Source organism: Theropithecus gelada, chromosome 5, assembly GCF_003255815.1.
Source record: "Theropithecus gelada isolate Dixy chromosome 5, Tgel_1.0, whole genome shotgun sequence".
Classification (NCBI taxonomy): Eukaryota; Metazoa; Chordata; class Mammalia; order Primates; family Cercopithecidae; genus Theropithecus; species Theropithecus gelada.
In genome coordinates this window covers 86,413,968-86,432,665 of record NC_037672.1, presented here as the reverse complement: position 1 = coordinate 86,432,665, position 18,698 = coordinate 86,413,968, and the positions used below count along the sequence as shown (strand labels likewise).

Below are 18,698 nucleotides of genomic sequence, written 5' to 3'. Positions count from 1 at the left end.
TAGAATTTTTTAGCAATAAAATATTTTTAAATTTAGGTATGATCAATTTTTTTTTATATAATGCTATTACACACCTAATAGACTACAGTGAAACAAAACAATTCATGTGACTCATTTTATTGAAATATTAGCTTTATTGCAGTGGTCTGGAACTCAACTTGCAATATCGCCAAGGTACACCTGTATATTAAGTCACCCAGTGATTTCTTTTTTGAGGAAAATAAAACTTTCAAAAATTAAATCTGGACATACCTCTAACATTAATTGTGTAAACTCTTCATTACTAAGGAATGTAGGTTTCCAATCCTGTCGAATTTCACTAGCATCTGACTGTGCAGTGATTTCTGTAAACAGATTGACATATTAGTGGCATACTCCAACCACCGGAGGAGTACAAAAGTCCTACAAGTTGTCTTCTCTCTTCCCAGTCTAATTAAAGATGACAACCATAGGCATTAACATTTATTGGGTAGATATCAAAAGGTTCAGGTTTTGGTATGATGAAATATTTGAGATAACGTGGCAAGTTATCTCCTTGGATTTGGTCTCTTGGTGATACCAGTCTCTTTGGTTTTTCTCTTGGCGCTCTGTTATGTTGCTGATGGGCCTGAGATTGCTTCCTATTTGACACAAGGACCAAACAAGATTTTTGCTCCAAGAATTTTGAAGACATTCTTTTTTTCCTTTTCCTTCCCTTGACATTCAAATAGCAATGTCTACAGCAGCATTAGGGAAATTAGCTGAAAAAGGCCAAAGAGGTCACTCGGTTTACTTTCAATACAGAAGGCCTTAGCTGCCTACTGCTGGGCAAAAAGTTTTTTCCTAATCTTAAGTGCTCCATCTTAATTAATCAAAGAGACTAAATTACTATTTTTCACAAAAACTTTACTACAGTAATACTCCCACAGTGATTTTTCTTAGTGTCCTCTTTGTACAATAGTAGATAGCTGGTCAAAAATTTGGAGATCCTTGCTGTGGGACATATATTTGTAACAATTATTACTATTTTATTTCACTACATACTTCTAATAGATTTAGTTATGAAAAAGCTATGAATAAATGATGAAACCTAGTAACACATTTTTTCTACTTTTAAATGTAGACATATTAAAACAAGCAGGCAGAATAAAAATCTATGTCATAGACCATATTCTACAAAATATACTCTACTTTGTAGTAAGTATAAGCTAAATTCTGATTTTATCATCAGATACAGAAATACAGCATACTGTCGAATAAGTTAGCAGATTAGAAATGCCTGTAGTGAAATATGAAGAGTAACTAAGAAGTATAGCTACTAAATGTGTGGAATATAGTGCTTTTAAAATTCATATCAATTATATACATTTGGGAAAAGGATTTAAACCCACAAATCCAATCAAGTTTCATTAAACATAGGCCTATTTTAGGATGATATATATATAAAATCCTTTCACCTTAACAGAAATACCACTTTTGTGAGAATTATGTATCTGATTTTGAAAAAACAAATTACCTAATGCCAAAATTCATCCTCTATTGTCAGGGGGAAATATATGCATTTCATTTCATTCAACAATCATTTATTGAACTCCTAGTATTTTCGGACTGATTTCAATGAGTGTGCCATTTAACAGGCACTGAGGTTAGTGAGATACTATTTGTAGAGGTAAAATGTGATGATAGTGGTGGCAATAAATATTGACATATTTACAAAAGAATCAACAGAATTTGGCAACTGTGATATGGCGCTAAGGAAGATGAAAAAAAATCCTAAAATTTTTTCAGGTTTAAGTCTTAGGTGACTAAAAGGCCGGTAGTATAAAAATGAAAAAAGGCAAGTTAAGAGAAAGAGGTAACTTGACATAATGAAAATAAATTCAATTTTAGATGCACTGAGTTTGAGGACATGCAAAAGAAAGATCTAGAAGTTATCTGGAAATACATGGCTAAAATGTTTGCATCTAAAAATAGAAATCTGGTAGTTTAATAGAGACACAATAGCTGAAGCTATGGAATGAGAAAAGCAAGAGAGAGAGTGTACAGAAAGCAAGAGAACAAGGATAAGACTTAGGAATGTCACATTTAGAGGGTAGAAAAAGAGAGAGGAAAGAAGTTAGTTTCAGTTAGAAAAGGGGAGGTGAAAGTACAATATAAGGGAAGCCCAAGGGAGGAAGGATAAAAATTTCCAGTGCTGTAGAGATGCAGAAGAAGATGAGGTATAAGAAAAAGCTATTGCTTTATTTGGGGATAGGAAGGTAATGTCATAAGTGAAATTAACAAAAACAGTTTCAACGAGTGGTGGAACATAAACCAGTCTGGTAAGGCATTAGCAACTGAGCTAGGCAGAAGTAAAACAGAGGCACTAATTACTAACTGTCCTGACTTTAACAGTTTCATTCGCATTTGAAAAAGGAAATTTCCTTCTACAGGTTTTTTTTTTTAATCTATTATCTGTTACCAAAATACTTAATATTCTTTAAATTTTCTTTTCATGACTCATTTGTCAAGATGATTTTCTTCTATTAACAAATACTTTATTTTATAGTGTTGATTTACTAGATATACATTGAAAAAACCTTTTAAAATGACATATAAGAACTTTATATCATCTAGCTTTTTCCTTTCTTTCAAATACACCCATAATTTTCCAACACAAACATGCTTCAGTGACAATGAAGTCTCCCTGCTTCTCTGCTTTTGCACATATTCCCTTTGTGTGACATGCTGTCTTCCTTAATCTAAAAGGCTCAGTTGAAAAATCAACTATTTTTAAAGTCTCCCTGATACACTCTTTCCTGTGTTTTTGCTGCAGTTTACAAGCACTACTCATATTTGTAATTATGTGCTTACATGTTTGTCTGCCCTGGCTTGACTTACTTGAAATTCAGGACTGTTACCCTGCATCATGAGGATTTATCATGTAGTAGGCATGGAATAAATGTTTGTTGAATGAAAGAATGAACATATTAGGAAATCTTTTAAAATGCAATTGATTTCTCTCTCTTAAAAAAGCCAAGGAAGCATCCAATCTTAAGCATCTCTGCCAAGATTCTAACTAATGCTTTGAGAGTCTGTTCCATTATACAAAGTTAAAAATTTACCTTTATGTTTTCGTAAAAAATCAATGCTTTTCTGCAGAACAGTGGATTTGTCCATCTTTCTAGCATTACCAGGAAGCATGGATCCCAGTTCTTTAATGAGAACATTAAATTGATCTCTACGTTTCTTTTCAGATTTGTTTCTAGATACTCTGATGAAATGAAAAATATGCATTTTTTAAACAATCCATTTAATTACACAAGTAGTTTAATACAATGTTAATTGAGACATGACACAACACGTACTTCTATCAACATAGATGGTAACAAGTATCTCCCAGGTTACCAACAATATACAGTTAATTTGCAATAATTTTTCAGCTTAGTTTATTACTGAAGAAAATTTTACAAATCATGCATTTGACATACATGTTTTTACGAAAATGCCAATAAGAAAAACTGCATTCAAATCACAGGTTTTATTTAATCTAATACTTCCAATGATTGTTAACTTATATGGTTATTATAAATACATGTGCTAAATGAATAATGACTGCTATTCTATGTGAAGCAGTAACCAGTAAACAAAGAGCTATTGAGAAAAATAAACTTGATTATTTATAAAACAATCATTTTATGATACCTGTAATTATCTGCTTTGGGAAGTCAGATTTTCTAATTCAGTTTCTGTTTAAGCAAAGCATAATACTTTTCCAAAAGGTCAGAAGATATTTAATTTATAAACTACATACCAATATTCTAAGTTCTTCCCCCTTGCTAATATATCTAAACTCCTAAAGCAGATAGCTTTTGGAAATCATTAATTCACTATTTATTTACCATTATATTTATTATTCACTTATTTACTATTTTACATCTCTAATCAAACTACCTTTTTGCTTTGTCCTTGTCATCTTCTTCCACCAACCCATCAAAAATACTACTGTCATCTCTAAAAGAAAGTGGATAGAGAAAATAAGAGCAGACTCGCTAAGCAACAGCAATACTAAAATGACATGTAAATCAACTCAGTTACAACCTAGAATTTTTGTAAAGTTAATGGACTATAAAATTCAAACTACTAACCTATTTCCTAGTATACATTTGAAAATCAAAATTCAGTAATAATTATATTTTTAAGTTTATTACATATATAAATTGTAAAAGTATTTATACTTAGCTATATTATGAACACATTACACTAAACAAGAATTTAACCAGTTTAAATATCTTGTTTCAAACTTTTAGTAATCAGTAAAAACTTACAGAAAGTCAGTGTTTGCCATTATATAAAATTATTTTTGTTAACTATAACAGCATAATTTAAATTTTTTCTTACTTTATAAAACCACAAATTACTCATAAACATCACAATCTAATGCATTACTTATATTAATACATTTCATTCATTTACTAATTCATTTGACAAATATGTAGTAGCACTCATGTGCTCTGTTCTGGACATGTTTAGTAAACAACGAACAAGACATTTAGCTGCTTTCCTACAGTTTTTCCTTTTTTTTTCTTTCTGGAGACAGTGTCTTACTCTGCTGCCCAGCCTAGAGTGCAGTTGCATGAACATGACTCACTGCAGCCTCAACCTCCTGGGTTCAAGAAGTCCTCTTGCCTCAGCCTCCTGAGTAGCTGGGACCACAGGTACATGCTACCATTACTGGCTAGTTTTTTTAAATTTTTGTAGAGACAGGGTCTTGCTATATTGACCAGGCTGGTCCTAAATTCCTGGGCTCAAATGACCTTCCCACCTCAGCCTCCCAAAGTGTGATTACAGGTGTGAGCTGCCATACCCATCCTTATTTTCCAATAGATAGAAACAAGTATAAAAATGGGTGATGAGTTTTAATTTCTTTTAAATGGGTGATGTTTTAGTTACTAGAGTCTGAGTGGTTAGTGGGGGACATGTGAGCTAGGATCTAAGTGACAACAAGGGGCTGGCTATGGGAAGACGTAAGGAAAGACCATTCCTAAAAAATAAAATCAAGAGCACTGGTGGCTAACTCAACCCTAGGAGCAATATTAAAGTTTCTGTTGATTTATGAGGTTTTATATAAATTCACTATTCACTCCTTTAGCCACACCTTTCTATGGCCTATAAAGGCCTATGTGCTATAAAATGGGGTCACTATTGAGATCACCTGTAACACTTGTATCATGGTGGAGGTGTATGTATGAACTTTGGGGATTCCATGTATGCCTTGAAATTTATTAAAAATTTTTGTATGTACATGAATTTTCTGAGGACAGAGTTCCTAACTTTCATGACATTCAGAGATAAGGAACCCATATTAATAATCACTGCTTTATGTCTGAAAACACAAAGGTCATCCCTAGATGTCATACTATCTAGAATGGGAAAAGCATAATGCCAAATTCATATTTTATCTGTCAAAGGCAGTGAAGAAATATCCTTTCCAAGGAAAAGACTATCATTAATTCTGCCTGTAACTATGGCACAGTTCAAAGCTATGGCCATGGGGCAGGCAGGCCTCTTTAAGGAAGTTTCTGGCTCCTCAGACCTTAAGTTCTGGTGGAGTATATATCTTTACTATTTAGCTCATAGAAAGGGAGAAAAGTTGTCCCCAGATGTCAGAAGTCACTTCTGTGTACAAGTCTATGTGCAAAACTCTTCAAGAATCCCCAATGGATGGAGCACCCAGAACAGTGCAATAAAAGCATAACAACTTTAATGTCCAAACCAACACAAGTAAAAATTCCAGGTATCTTACTAGCTATGTGACTTTAAACAATTATTTAACCTCTCTGACCTACAGTTTTCTTATCTGTAAAATCTTACGTAATTATTGAGGTTAAATAACATAAAAAAGTATTCTGTACATTTGCTGTCAAAGAGTAGATGCTTTAAAAATGTTATTGGATTATATCAAATTTAAGATATTATTGACTGTTAAGATCACCACTATTTTATGTGCCCTTAAGAAAGAAAAAAAAGAGTGCTACCAATTAAATTATGATAAGAGACGTTAAAATGTAAAAAATAAAGACAACTTAAAGTCTTTTCATTTCTACTTTTACTTTAGGTTCCAGGGTATATGTGCAGGTTTTTCACATGGGTAGACTGCATGTCGCTGAGGTTTCGTGTACCAATGATCTCACCACCTAAGTAGTGACCACAGTACCCAATAGTTTTTTTAACCCTCTCTGCCCCCTTCTACTCTCCTCCAAAAATTTCAAGTATTAAAATCAAAGGAATATGGAGATTTACCCTTTTCCCAAGAGTAAGATGTAAAGATTACAATTTTAACTAATGAAATCCTAATTATAGTTACCTCTTATCAGTCACAAATGCTAAGATGCTTGAAGGGATGAAGTTAGATAAGAAGAAAAAGGACTCTAGAAGGTTCCAAGGAAACATCTGCAACTGTCAGAATTTCCTTCAGAGCAGCTATGACCAAATCACTCAAAATTACAGGTCAGGACTCATTTAAAACACACAACCCATATGTTGCTGACTTTGGCTCTAGAAAAATATTGATATACCTTACTTTTTTACACTATATTTGTTTAATACAGAAACTGAATGCAACAGTAATTATGTTTAGGCATAAAACTCCTTCTATCAATATTATATAGACCATCATTCTAATAGTGCATTTTAAAATAACGATATATAACTTAAAATAAGAGTCTTCAAAAACATACCTGTCAACAATCGAGCTCATTTTACTACAGCTTACGGTAAACAACATAACATACTACGTTTTCGTCTTGTAGTAGACATTTGTACTTCTCCTTATGTGAAAAGAGAAATATATGGTCATTAGTTTTCTAAAAATCTTACTTCCACAAAGTTATCCCGAGAAATACTATATGTTATCACAGAGACTTCAAAACATTTTGTTTGTACTGAAGACTAGAACATTATCTTCAAGCAAATACCTATGGCTGAGGTACATTTGAGGCTTTTTCTCCCCTCCTAAAAAACAACTACAAGAAAAAAAGTAATTCAGGCTCATATAAACTTTCTCTTTACTATCAATCAAAATAAAACAGACATTCTCAATATTCAGTATATATTTGACTATATAACTACAAATAGTCTGTAATAACACCATCTATTCAGCAATAAACATTTGTTGAAAGCCTATTTTCTGCTAAACAGTACAGCAGGCTTTTAGTACACAACAGTGAAAGACACAGTCCCTGCAGGAAAAACTGCAATTAGGCAGGAAGATAGATATCTAAATAATTATAGTAAGAGGTATAATGAAGGTATATACTGTGTAATGCTATCACTGGGCAAGGAACAATTATGTGTACCCATGGGAATTAGAGGGGGGACACAAGAGGAAATATTCTTCATGACAGTAAGTCTGTCAGGAGTCAAGATTCTTTTTAATGCAAATATGGTGCAGGGACGGGCAGCATCACCATCCTCTGAGAGCTTGTTTTCAAAGGCAAAATCTTGGGCCCTATCCCAGCCTTAACAACCAGAATCTACATTTTCACAAGGGCTCCATGTGATAATGTATAACCACTTAAGTTTGAGAAGCAACAGGCTGAAGGACAGAAACAGGTAATAGGTGAAAGAATTTTAAGCTACAAGAATGGCAATTTGTAGAGGCACAGGCCTTAGTGAGACAAAAGAATATCGTATTTGAGAAACTAGTAGGTTTAGCATCTTCCTTATGAAAAACCTGGCATTTTACAATTTAAAGTTTTAATTATGAGACCATAAAGTGAGAATACAAGTGGTAAACTGGCAAAGGCAAGTCAAGTACAGGAGAGTCTTACTATAAAGAGTCTCATACCGAATTGAAGGAAGTAAAACTTACTGCTTTAAAGCTGGATCACAAGCCTAAAATTTGTCTCTTTATATTCTACAGGTTGAGTATCCCTAATCTGAAAACCTGAATAGCAAAATGCTCCAAAATCTGAAAGCTTTTGAGCATCAACAAAATGTTCAACATTCAAAGGAAATGCACATTGGAGTATTTCTAAACCAAAGAAGATTAAAGATATTACAAGAACATGAGATTCTAAACATTCGGTCACTGTTTTTAAATGCACCTTCATGAGAGGAAAGGAGAATAACCCTGGTAACATTGCTGCATTGCCTGTATGGTTACGGCTGCAGAAGTAGAACTGTGAGGGGCTCAGAATATTTTTTTTTCTTTTTGTTTTTGAGATGGGGTCTTACTCTGCTGCCCAGGCTAGAGTGCTGTGGCATGATCATAGCTCACTGCTGCCTTGAAATCCTGGGCTCAAGCAATCCTGCCACTTCAGCCGCCTGACTAGCTGGGATTACAGGTACTCGCTACCATACCCAGGACTAAGAGTTTTTAAAAGAAAATGAGTGGCAGAGTCAAAGATAGAAATAATAAAATAAAAAGAACTAACACCAGAATGAAATGTTGTGATTTCAAGTGTCTGAGGTAGTATCAGCAGATGGAACACAGAACTACAGAATTTTAGAGGTAGAAGAGAATTTAAAGACCACCTAAGTACATCCCTCTGGTCCAACAGACATATTTATCTTCATGGTAAAAACTGAGGCTGATTCTATCACTAGAACAAGAATAATAGTATAAAAGTAACAGGGCAAATTTCAGTGAATTAAAAAAGAATTATTAACAGTAAAAAGTTTAAAAGGCCAGATCTGAGCCTTTTAAGGCACCCAGTAAGCCATCAGTATGGCTTAATTATCAAAAGGTAGAAAATACGACAAACTACCAAAAAAAGGGCAGGCGGCAGGGGCGGGGGACTGGCAACGCCAAGAATTAAGGGTTATACTACAGGAAGAGCCTTGCTGACTGCGAGAAGGGTGAATCTAATATAGTTTAGAAGATATAGGCTGATGCTTCATTAGGCTGTTTAACTACTGTTGTTAACAATATTCTTCTAAAAATTATTTGTTGTCTAGCTAATAGAATGTAAAAATCTCTTTTTTTTTTTTTGAGACAGGGTCTCCCTCTGTGGTCCAGGCTGGAGTGCAGTGGCGCGATCTCAGCTCATTGCAACCTCCACCTCCCAGGTTCAAGCGATTATCCTGCCTCAGCCTCCTCAGTAGCTGAGATTAGAGGCACATACCACCAAAAGCCAGCTAATTTTTGTATTTTTAGTAGAGATGAGGTTTCACCATATTGGTCAGGTTGGTCTCGAACTCCTGAACTCCGGTGATCTGCCCGCCTCAGCCTCCCAAAGTGCTAGGATTACAGGCGTGAGCCACCGTGACCGTTCAGATACATCTCTTAACAGTCGAGCACAAGATCTTCATCTTTCCAGTCAATTGACAGACACACTTTACTTAAGGGAAAGGGAAAGGAATAAGTAAAATAGGCTGGACATGCATCCTAAAACAAATGTTAGAAGATTTCCCTAAACTTTTTAAAATGGTGTCAAATTAACTTTAGCGACAAACTGGTAAGGTGGAACAGCCAAAATATTTTGTTTGCAGACTACTGCAGGTCCCATGCTTTCAATTCAGAAAGAGACTAGCTAGAGTCACACTTGTCCATGGTGTGCAGTCTAAGGATACAGATGCCATGCCACTTCCCTACACAAGCTGAAGTGGAATGTCAAACATATCATCTAATATAGAATAAATTTCATTATATTTTAAGTTCGACATGATTAGACCACAATGATAGGCAATGTCTTTAAAAGGCTCGGTTGCAGTTACTGGAATCCAAAATTCACCAGTTACATTTAAAATAACGAAAATAATGTAACTGGATTGTTTGTAACACAAAGGATAAATGCTTGAGGGGATATCCCATTTTACAAGATGTGATTATTACATATTGCATGCCTTTATCAAAAAATCTCATGTACCCCATAAATATATATACTAGGTATCCACACAAATTAAAATTAAAATTAAAAATTCCAAAAAACAAAGTTCCCCAATTATAAAGGATCAAGTTACAGCTAGGAATCGAATGCTCCTTTACTTAAGCAACTTGAGATCAGAGTTATCTGGTGATATGACTTCCCAGCTCAGCATGCATCACATTACTATTTTATTCATACACATGCACACTTCCCCATTCTCAGTATCATAATTTTGGTTAGGTGGTTATATTTGGAGTTAACATCATTTTGACTCTGTAAATGTCAATTCAGAGCTGAGCCATAGAGTATACTATAATTACTTTTCCTTTTGAGTTTTTCCTAGAGTTACCGTTTTGTTGTTTACCTAGTTTTGTTTATACTTACTACCAACTTAGCTACAAATTCTTCCCTGTCTAAATCTACTATTTCTTCAAACACATTACACATTCTACCAATTTCACCTTCTCACAGTGGTATCACTAGAAATCTTCCAACCTGTTTCTATTGGGACTGGAAACTATCTACTAACCTGAGGACCAGCTATCTTCTTGTGACCATCATTCATCATCATCCTGGTGATTCCCTGGGTCTCTAGTTAGGTCATGTTCCCTGTTACTTGTATCCTATGCCTTCACCTTTTTTAGTTTATTTCTTTATTTTAGTTGAGTAATTCCTCCATTAACTGCCTAAGAAAGGGGACATGACAGGTAAATTTTTTTAAGACTTCGTAAGTCTAAAACTGTCATTAGTCTATCCTTAATCAATAGTTTAGTTGGATACTGAATACCTGGTTGAAAATCACTTTTCCCTCTGAATACTGAAGGCTTCACTATCTTCTAGCTTCCAGTGTGGTGTCAAGAAGTGCAAAGCCATTCTGATTACTGATAAAGGATGTAATCCTTTATCAGTAAAATAATGTGACCTGTTATTTATCTCAATCTGGAAGTTCCCTTGTTTCCTAAAGTTGAACAGTGATGTGCACTGTTTTGGCTTGTTTTTGTATCTGTTCTGGTCACTCAACAGGCTTTTCCTAACTGGTAACTCTAATTCTGGAGAGTTTTCTTGAGTCGTTCTCTATTCCTTGTTTTTCCCCTCTATCTCCTCTCTCTCCTTCTGGAGCACTTATTTGAATATTGGAGATCCTGGACAGTTGTAATTTTCTTATTTTTTCTCTGTCATTTTCCATCTCTTTGGCTCTTTGCTCTACTTTCAATAGATCACTTTACTTTTCAACCCTTCCAATGAGTTTTTCATTTCTAATTTCATTTCTTATTGTTTCTCGTTCATATTTCATGGATATAGCATCCCTCTTAACTTTATCTAAGGTTTGTGTTTAATTTTCACCTGCCTAACTGCTCTCCATTTCCCCTAACTTGGTGTTTTACCTTTCGGTTTGGCCTTTATCTTGCACATAAGAGGTTTTTCCTCAGATGTCTACTGATCTCTGAGCATGAACTCATATTTAAGGGTAAGCACTAAAAAAACTGGAGCTCTGTGTGATACAGCTTGCTGACTGTTAACTTTATTGTAGGGTTATCAGGTTGAAATATTGATTTGGGGAATTCTCAATGTGAGAATCTTTAGATCTTTTCTTTTAAGATGATCATAATTCAGAGAAAAGAATTATGTATCTTCTCAACTCTTGCCTGAAGAGTATAAAAACCTGGTACCCTGGGTTCTTAACCCTTCTATTTTTAACATGTTACCCCCATTCTCAGCCATGTTTGAGGCTCCTTTATTTTATTCTTACTAGGGAATAAATCTACTGACTTCTGCTAAGATAGGAAAAAGGTGGCTACCTTGGTTCCAAAGCTAAGAAAAGGACCCATGGAATATAATCACCCCTTAAATAGATTTGCACAAATTATCCTGTTTTAGTTCCACCATAACTCATATTTCCAGAAACAGTGTTTTCAATTCAAGAAAATTATAGAGGTTCTATAGTGCCAAGAAGTTTGTTTCTCAGCTTTCCCACAGCGGGCTTAGGATCCTGGGATTTGCAAGAAAGTTACTATGCTCCCTTTTGCTTTTCAGTTCCAAATTTTGTTGCCATTGTTTCTTCTCCATTCTCTCTGTCCTGTGAAGTTATGTTTTTTGTAAGACTCTTTTTACTTTAGCTTCAGTGAGGTCTCAAGAGAAAATAAAATTTAATTGTATTGTTTGCCACCTCTAACCGCAGTTTCCCATATTCTTTCTTCATCACTCTTAATTAGGCTTTCATTTCTACCACTCCACTCAAATTGCTCACTCTTAGTATCCAAAATCTCCATATTGCCAAGTCTAATAATGGCTGTTTATTCTCTATTTGACCATTAAGTAATATGTGATGTAGATGACCACTTCTGCATTTATTAAGTACTTTCTTTTCTTGGTTCCAGTGACAGAATATTCTCCTGCTTTTCTACTCATCTTGCTGGCTGCTCCTTCTCCTCTAATTAATACTGGCATGTGCCAGGGCTGAATCCTTCTCAATCTGTATATACTTCCTAGATAAATCGCACTTCTACATACCAGTGACTCCCAAATCCACACCCCTAGAATAGACTGTCAAATGCAGTCAGATATCCAACTGCTTTTTAGACATTTCTACAGATTTTAAAGGTGTCCAAAATGCCATATACTTAGAACACTTAACTTTCTTCTGTAAATTTGCTTCTCTCCCAGGTTTTTATTTTGTTTTGTTTTTATTATACTTTTAAGTTCTAGGGTACATGTGCACAACGTGCAGGTTTGTTACATAGGTATACATATGCCATGTTGGTGTGCTGCGCCCACTAACTCATCATTTACATTAGGTGTATCTCCTAATGCTATCCCTCCCCACTCCTCCAACCCCACGACAGGCCCTGCTGTGTGATGTTCCCTACCCTGTGTCCAGGTGTTCTCACTTTTCAATTCCCACCTATGAGTGAGAACATGCAGTGCTTGGTTTTCTGTCCCTGCGATAGTTTGTGAAGAATGATGGTTTCCAGCTTCATCCATGTCCCTACAAAGGACATGAACGCATCCTTTTTTATGGCTGCATAGTATTCCATGGTGTATATGTGCCACATTTTCTTAATCCAGTCTATCACTGATGGGCATTTGACTCCCAGCTTTTTTTCCCCAACCTGATCTCCATATACTCTCTCCATCACTTACTATATTCCAGTCACATTATGCTCTTTATGTTCCTCAAACATTTCACTATCTTTCTTGTTCTCACTACCTATAAAGCTCTTCTCTCAGATCTTCACACAGCTGGCTCCTTTTGCCATTCAGATCTCAACTAAAATTCCCCTTTTTCACATAGGCTATCTCTGACTGCCTAATGAAAGCAGTCACCATTCTCTACCACATTATCCCTTTTTTGTATGTGTAAGACAAGGTCTCACTCTGTCTCCCAGGCTGGAATGCAGTGGTGCAACCACAGCTCACTGTAGCCTCAACTTCCTAGGCTCAAGTCCTCCTGCCTCAGCCTCCCAAGTAGCTGGGATCACAGGCATACGTCATTATGCCCAGCTAATTTCTAAATTTTTGGTGGAGACGGGGTCTATGTTGCCCAGGCTGGTATCAAACTTCTAGGCTCACGCAACCCTCCCACCTTAGCCTCCCAAACTGCTAAGATTACAGGCACAAGCCACTGTGCCCAACCTTACACTATCCATTTTAATTCTCTGCACAGTACAAACCACAAATTTCTCACTTGTGTATTATTTGTCTTCCTCTAGAAGGCAGTTTTCACGACAGCAGGAACAGCTTCTGTCTTGTTCATCACTGAATCCCCAGTATCTAAAGTAATTATCGGAACATAGCTGGTACTACATTTGGTGGTAAATTAACACACACAAAATTTTTTTTTAAATTAAACTTTCCTTAAATTAGTGTGTCAAAATAGTTCATGGATTTCTTTTATTTTTCTGGAAAAATATCATTTTATGATGCATTCTAAGATGCACCTTTCTTTACCTTTTGTACTCTTTGGATCTTTTAAACTGATTCTTCAGGAAACTGTAAGTTCAAGGTACTGTTCTATATGACCAACCGTAAGTCTCAGAATTCTGTTTAAACAAGAAAAAATGTTAGATTTATTAAACTTACATAGAAGTTTATCATTAAAAGGGTTTTAAAATGATTTTTAAACATAAAATTTAGAACCATCACAAAAATGTATATAACCAATTTTAAATTCTATAAATTATTTCTAAAAGAAAACAAAATAACTTAAAACATCATGAATAAACTAAAACAACCACTTAATTCTGGTACGGAAGTTAAAATGTAAAAGTATTAAAAAACTGTAACTATGAAAACATTAATGAGTATACAATATAAAAGGATAAAATTGTGACATCAATAACAAGGGGAGAGTGAGAGAGTTAAATTTTTATATGCAATTGAAGTTAGATTGTTATAAGCTTAGGATAGACTGTTTTAACTGTAAGGTGTTTTTATATATAAGCCCCATGGTAATCACATGTGAGGATTCACACAAGAAAATGCGAAGGGAGTCAAAGCACAACTACACTAAAATAAATAAATAAATAAATAAATAAATAAATAAATAAATAATAAAAAATAAATTAGAAAAGAAACATACAGAAAAACAGGAAGAAAGGAAAAGAGGGACAATAGCACTACAAGAAAGAAAGAAAGAAAGAAAGCCCTTCTCTATCAGTAACTACTTTAAACGTAAATGGATTAAACTCCTCAATTGAAATACATAGAGTGGCTGAACAGATTTAAAAAAAAAGATCCAACTACATGTTGTCTGCAAGATTCACCTCAGATTTAAGAACAGAAGCTGAAAGTGAAAGAATGGAAAAATATATCCCACGCAAATGGCAGCCTAAAGAGTATGAGTGACCATACTTAGATAAATACATGTTAAGTCAAATACAAGAGACAAATAAGATAAGAGTCAATTCATTAGGAAGATATAGCAATTATAAATATATACATACCCAACATCAGAGGACCCAAATATATTAAGCAAACATCAATAGAACCGAAGGGAGAAATAGCAATAGCAGATGCAACAGCAGCAGGAGATGTCAATATCCCACTTTCAATAATGGACAGATAATCCAAGAGAAATCAAGAAGGAAAGCATCAACTTAAACAGTGTATCAGTACAGTCATCCTTCATTATCTGAGATGGACCGGTTCCAGGACCCCCCCCCCCAAATATTAGCATCAAAATCTGCAGATGCTTAAGTCCCTTATATAAAATGATGTAGTATTTGCATATAATCTATGTGCCTCCTCCCCTATACTTTAAATCATCTCTAGATTACTTATAATGCATAATACAATGTAAATACGATGTAAATAGGTGTTACACTATATTTTTTTTAATTTTTATTATTTGTAAATGGTTTTGTTCTCTGAATATTTTTATCCACAGTTGGTTGAATCCACAGATGTGGAACCTTCAGATACAGAAGGCCAACTGTACAGACCAAATGGACCTAACAGACATACACAAAATATTCCACACAATAACAGCAGAATACACATTATTCTCAAGTACACAGAGAACATTCTCTAGGACAGATCACTTAACAAGTCACAGAACAAGTTTTAACAAATTTAAGGTTGAATTACTAAGTATCTTCTCTGATCACAGTGAAATGAAAATAGAAATCAGTATCAGAAGGAAAACGAGAAAATTCATAAGCAGATGAAATTTAAACACACTGTTGAATAACCAAAGAGTCAAGGAAGACATCAAAAGAGAAATCAGAAAACATCTTGAGACAAACGAAAACACAACATACCAAAATGTATGGGATGCAGCAAAAGTGTTCTGACAGGGAATCTTATTTCAGTCAATGCCTGCATTAAAAATGAAGAAAGATTCCTGCCAGCAGGTGTGCTAAAAAAAAAAACAAAAAACAAAAAAAAAAAAAACAAAAAAAACCAAAACTCAAACAACCTAACTTTACACCTCAAAGAACCAGAAAAAGAACAAAGCCCATAGAGAGCAGAAGGAAGGAAATATAAGAGTAGAAATAAAACAGTGAATAGGAAAAACAACAACAAAACAAAACAAAACCTAAGAGTTGTTTCTTTGAAAAGACTAACAAAATTGACAAACCTTTAGCTACACTAGGAATATGAGAAGACTCAAAATCAGAAATAAGGGGAGAAATTACAACTGATGTCACAGAAATAAAAAGGCATTTTTTTAGACAACTCAATAAATATACACCAACAAATTGGATAACCTAGAAAAAATGGGTAAATTCCCAGAAATATGCCATCTACCACCAAGGCTGAATCATGAATAGAAATCTGAACAGAGTTCACAGCACCTTTATTCGTAACAGTCTAAAACTAGAAACAACCCAGATTTCATTGACAGTACAACAGAAAAACAAAATGTGGTATTCACATAATGGAATGCTACACAACAAAGAGAAGACTACATGCAACAGCACAGATGACTTTACAAGAGAGTACAGAGGTTTTTTAAGAATAGACAAATTAATCAATGATAATAGAGTCAGAATAAAATAAAAAAAGAAAATCTGAGCAGACATGTATAACTTGTAATTATATTGAATCAAAAACTTTCCAATAAAGAAAAGCCCAGGACCATATACACGACTTCACTGAAGAATTCTACCAAACAGTGAAAGAATGAATACCAATCCCCCTCAAATGCTTCCAACAAACTGAAAAGGGAACACTTTCAAACTCTTTATGAAGCCAGCATTATGCTGATATCAAAGCCAAAGACACCATAAGAAAAAAACTACAGACAATATTTCTGATTAATATTGATGAAAAATTCTCAACAACATACTAGCAATCCAAACGCAATAGTAAATTAAAAGGATTATTCAACATGACCAAGTGGTATTTATCCCTGGGATTTGAACAAGGTTCAACATATATTAATAAAACCAATCCATGTGCTACATACATTAACAAAATAAAGGATAAAAATCATATTAGGGATCTCAACTGATGCAGAAAAAGCATTTAGCAAACTCCAATGCCTATTCATGATTTTTAAAAAACACCATTCAACAAACTAGGAATAGAAGGAATTTATAAACCAGGAAAAGGAAGAATTTCTCTTTCTTAAAAAACAAATTGGTTTGAAAATTATGCCCTTGACCCAGTAATTTCACTTTGAGAAATAAGAAAATAATCAAAGATGCCTCTAAACTTTTATATTCATTGAGATATTATTAAAAATAATAAAGCTAGGCCAGTCACAGTGGCTCACGCCTGTAATCCCAGCACTTTGGGAGGCCGAGGCGGGTAGATCACTTGAGGTCAGGGTGGACCAGCCTGGCTAATATGGTGAAACCCTATCTCTACTACAAATACAAAAATTAGCTGGGCATGGTGGCACACACCTGTAATCCCAGTTACTCGGGAGGGTGAGGCAGGAGAATCGCTTGAACCCAGGAAGCCGAGGTTGCAGTGAGCTGAGAGAGCGCCACTGCACTCTGGCCTGGGTGACAGAGCGAGATTCTGTCTCCAAAAAAATAAAAAATGAAATAAAGACAGTAAAGTTAGAACAAATTTGAATGTCTAACTGCATTAACAGTGGCATGAAAAGATATCAGACATAAACCTGAATATACCAAAAGTATCAACTGTGATTGCTCCTAGGTAGTTTATGGATGGTGTTTTTTTGTTCCTTCTTTAGTACTTTCTAAAATTTCTCCCATGAACATGCATTACTTTTATAATCAGAAAACTTAAGTGCTGCATTTTTTTTTTCTTTTAACTGTACAATACTAAGGCCTAGCTATACATGAGGAGGCTAATAAGATAAAACACAACCTGTTATCTATTCCAGAGAACAAAAACTTAAGTAACAGAGACTATTTTTTATGTTCTAGTCATTTAAAGAAAAAAAAGTTTCATCTAGTTAATAATTTTTAAATTATTAATTAAAAATGGCTAACTCAGGAATTTGAATTTTAAAAATTAAAACTACAGTTTTTCCCTAACCTAATAACCTACTGACCCACTGACCTACTTTGGAATTAGATTTGTTAATTCTCATACCACAGGTATTTCGGGAACTGACGGATCTATTAACATTAATTAAAAGTAGTGCTGAAATTTAATTGACTGGTATAATACAAAACCCAAGCAACAAACCTTAACTACGTGTATTACCATTTATGAAAAATTCTAACTTGCTTCTGTGAATTACTGATTTTGGATTATAAATGAAATGATAATTATTTTAAGAGAAGAACTATTTCAACTTGCAAAGAAAGGCCCAAATATTTAATACTTTTTCGATTCGCTGTTTAATGTACGAGGAAAAAATGAAATTAAACAGTAGTTCTCAATTTATTCAATACTGAAAGTATTAGCCAACTCTACAACCAATATAAGGTACTGGCAAAATAAAACACATATTTGGTTTTACAGCTATCTCTACGATCAACTCAAATTTGAAAACTGACCTGTAAGAATAACAATCACATCCCAAACCATTTTGGGGGGGTGGGTGATTAATTCTACTTTTTTAAAAATTATTTTTAATTTTATTATTATACTTTAAGTTCTAGGGTACATATGCACAACGTGCAGGTTTGTTACGTATGTTTACATGTGCCATGTTGATGTGCTGCACCCGTTAACTCGTCATTTACATTAGGTATATTCCTAATGCTATCGCTATCCCTCCCCGCTCCCCCCCACCCCACGACAGGCCCCGGTGTGTGATGTTCCCCACCCTGTGTCCAAGTGTTCTCATTGTCCAAACCAGTTTTATGAACCAAACCTCTCAGAGCCAGAGAGGATTCTGGCTCAAGACAAACATCAACTGATACTATAACTCTAGCCTGCTGAATGTCAAGATGTGAGATATTCACTAAACCTCATTAAATAAACAAAAACTAATAAATT

The 18,698-nt window shown here is 34.6% G+C and overlaps 1 protein-coding gene across 2 annotated transcripts in view; it reads right to left on the bottom strand.

Moving 5' to 3' along the window:
• CLOCK (clock circadian regulator) overlaps positions 1-18,698 on the bottom strand; it is a 119,872-nt gene that overhangs the window by 48,541 nt on the left and 52,633 nt on the right. Inside the window, exons 3-8 of one of the 2 annotated variants that reach the window (XM_025385680.1) lie at positions 13,779-13,870; positions 10,360-10,516; positions 6,699-6,788; positions 3,913-3,972; positions 3,084-3,232; positions 253-344 (exon numbers count right to left, since the gene is read on the bottom strand). In XM_025385680.1, the coding sequence (XP_025241465.1) occupies positions 253-344; positions 3,084-3,232; positions 3,913-3,972; positions 6,699-6,745 (348 nt within the window). In that variant the 5' untranslated portion in view covers positions 6,746-6,788; positions 10,360-10,516; positions 13,779-13,870. The remainder of the gene's footprint in view (positions 1-252; positions 345-3,083; positions 3,233-3,912; positions 3,973-6,698; positions 6,789-10,359; positions 10,517-13,778; positions 13,871-18,698) is intronic. The other variant, XM_025385679.1, reaches the window with a different exon arrangement.